This window comes from Solanum tuberosum, unplaced genomic scaffold, assembly GCF_000226075.1.
Source record: "Solanum tuberosum cultivar DM 1-3 516 R44 unplaced genomic scaffold, SolTub_3.0 scf00147, whole genome shotgun sequence".
Lineage (NCBI taxonomy): Eukaryota > Viridiplantae > Streptophyta > Magnoliopsida > Solanales > Solanaceae > Solanum > Solanum tuberosum.
Window position 1 is genome coordinate 1,174,011 of NW_006239070.1, and position 2,964 is coordinate 1,176,974.

Below are 2,964 nucleotides of genomic sequence, written 5' to 3' on the forward strand. Positions count from 1 at the left end.
CCCCCTTACCCACACACCCCACTCCAAAAATATTTTCTAAATTAGGTATTCATTAAAGTGATCTTTTATTTTTAATTACTGATCTCAGATTCGAGTCTTGTAAATATAGCTATCTTTGATAAGGCGTGTTTCCTCCCAAAGCATGACTTTAAGGCATAAATCTAAATTAGTTAGGCTAGAAACTAAATATCGGAATTAAAAAAAAAGGCCAAATATGTTCATTATTATTCAAAATTGAGCAACTTAATAGTTTGTTCAACTTTTAGTCTAATATTATCCATTATACACTATCAGAAATAGAGATTTTTTCCATCGCAAATTAATGAGAAATGTATATTACAACCAATAGCAATAACATACCTAATATAGTTTCGTAAAATAAAATCTAAAGAGAATAAAATGTACACATACCTTACAACTCATTAGCTCATCAAATTGATTCACTATAATTTCATATTTTTAATTCGATTTTAATATTCTACGGTATGACAAAATAGATAGTCATAATTTATTAGACTTTGATTTATGCAGAATCATATCTGCTTTTCAAAAAATATTTTATTTTCAATCTCAATATAATAATTTATATTTATCATATCATGGCCACCTGCGGAGGCAAATAGAACCGAGGGTGTTTATTCAAATTCTCTTCGATAAAAATTACATTTTATATATATAAAATTAAAAATTATTATTTTTTATGTACGTATGATATATGTTGAACCCCTACGACTTCTCCGTGTGTAGTGGACACATCGCAAATTTGATTACTTTAGGGGCAAATTTGAACATTTCCCCCAAAATATTGCCACTATATAAACCTCCCATTCCGCCATTAACAAGGAATCTCAGCTCAGTTCAAATCTCCATTTTTACACACACTAATTACTCACAAAAACACCTTCTTAATGGGTTTTCCACTAGGCTATACAGATCTCAATTTCCCCAAATTACTTCTCCATCTTCTTTCAATTCTATTCTTCATCAGAAAACTCATCTGTAATCTCTTCACAATTCTCGGTCTCCCCGATTTCCTCGAACCCGACTTTCCTTACCCGACCCGACCCGTAGAAGAGAATACCCGGTTGTGTTCGGTGTCGGCGGCGATAATCCGGGAGATATTACCGGTAGTGAAGTTTTCCGAGATAGTTGACCCGCCGGAGAACTGCGCCGTTTGTCTTTACGAGTTTGATTCCGGCGACGAGATCAGGATGTTGATGAATTGTCGACACGTGTTTCACCGGAGCTGTGTGGACCGTTGGATGGATCATGATCAGAAGACGTGTCCGCTTTGTAGGAAGGAGTTTGTACCGGAGGATATGATGGGGACTTTTAATGAGAAGTTGTGGTTGGCTTTTGGGGTTAATGATTTTTGTGAGGAGTAGTCCGTGTTATACCGTCAAACCTCTTTATAACAACGTAAAGATGTTGATAGCTTTGATAGTTTTTTTAGTTGTTATAGTGAAACGCTATTATGGAAAATATACGAAAAAATTGAATGATATCCTTTGTTCCGACACTATTTAGTTGTTACAGTGAAATGTTATTGCAGATGAGGTATTACTTCAGTTACACGCGCGTATGAGAAAAAGATTGTAAAACAATTTTTTTAGTGGTTATTGGGATTTTTTGATTTCTCCCTATGTCCGATTGATTCAGGTATGCATCGAATAAATTTACGTAAAGTATTCTTGTTCAAAGGGAGTGAATGTATATATAAGGTTTGAATATGAGACTTTTGATTAAAAATGAAAAAATATGTATTATTCTATACATTTGAATTTGAAAACTCTAGTTAAAAATAAAGAAAAATTCATCATTCTATCACGACTTTAATGATTGTGGTTGGATCTGGCATATTAATCAATTTTTAATAAAAATTATTGAATTATGTCGATCTCATAGCTTTCCCGCCCCCATATTCATAACTTTGGTTTTTTTATTTCTCCATACAAGTTAGTGTCAGCCTCAAAGTAAACATTTGCTTCTACACTTGGAGTTTGCTTATAGGAGCTTAGGTTTTAGGTTTTTATATTTAGCTTACCAACCTAGGATTCCTCGAACAAAAAAGAAAGGAAAAAGACTGTATCCTAGCTAGGTCTTTGATGAGTAAGTAAATCAATCAATAATCCTAGTTCATTTTTTTTGAAAATAGCTTTAATAAAAAAATGTCTGAAATATGCGTTATGAAGGTCACAATTTCAGTTAAAAATATCTAAAGTTATCCTTGATAAGACATAACAAACTTTAGGTAAAAATGTTTGATATTTGATCTTTACAATGCTCTATTTTATACAAATATATCCGAAGTGAGATATGGATTTTCAACTTCAGTTGATGTTTAACATTGAATATAAACTAAATCACGATCTCATAAGTGGATATTTATGCATTTTGCCCCTTCTAATTGGGCAGGTAAATGGACTCGGACCGTACTTGCATATGGGCCGGGATTAGACCAAAATCATGGGCCGATTGAAGTCCTCTCTTTTTTTTCTGGGCCAATTTGATTGGGTTACTGAATCGGCCCAACCGACTTGCAAGGTATGTAGCCCACTATCATCCTAAAACAAATTGTGAATATTAAGGTGTTATCTTCGAATGGAATGAGGTATATTTTTTTTGACGAGAGGGAGTTGCTCGGATGGTAAGCACCCCTCACTTTCAACCCAAAGGTTGAGAGTTCGAGTCACCAAGGGAGCAAAAGGGATGGGAGCTCATAAGGAGGGTAAAGAAAAAAAGAATGAGGTATATTTTTGGAATTTAATACTAGTGCAGTAATATTTTTTGTGAGTCCGAACAACATAAAAACATGTTAGGCAAAAGATAGAGGGTGCTTGTTGAGCTAAGGCAAAAGATAGAGATGTATTTTAGAAATTTGCATTGGATAAACTATAACTTTGTTTCCTCTCGAGGTTTTGGTCTAATGGCAAATGCACAACACGAGATAAGTGAGTTAAGTAC

The 2,964-nt window shown here is 33.9% G+C and overlaps 1 protein-coding gene across 1 annotated transcript; it reads left to right on the top strand.

Annotated features, from left to right (window-relative positions):
- Window positions 1-793: 793 nt before the first annotated feature.
- Window positions 794-1,636, top strand: LOC102592926 (E3 ubiquitin-protein ligase RHA1B-like). The gene has a single exon (XM_006352208.2). It carries the CDS (start codon window positions 909-911, stop codon window positions 1,383-1,385), a length of 477 nt encoding a protein of 158 aa, XP_006352270.1. The 5' UTR covers window positions 794-908; the 3' UTR covers window positions 1,386-1,636.
- Window positions 1,637-2,964: the final 1,328 nt, after the last annotated feature.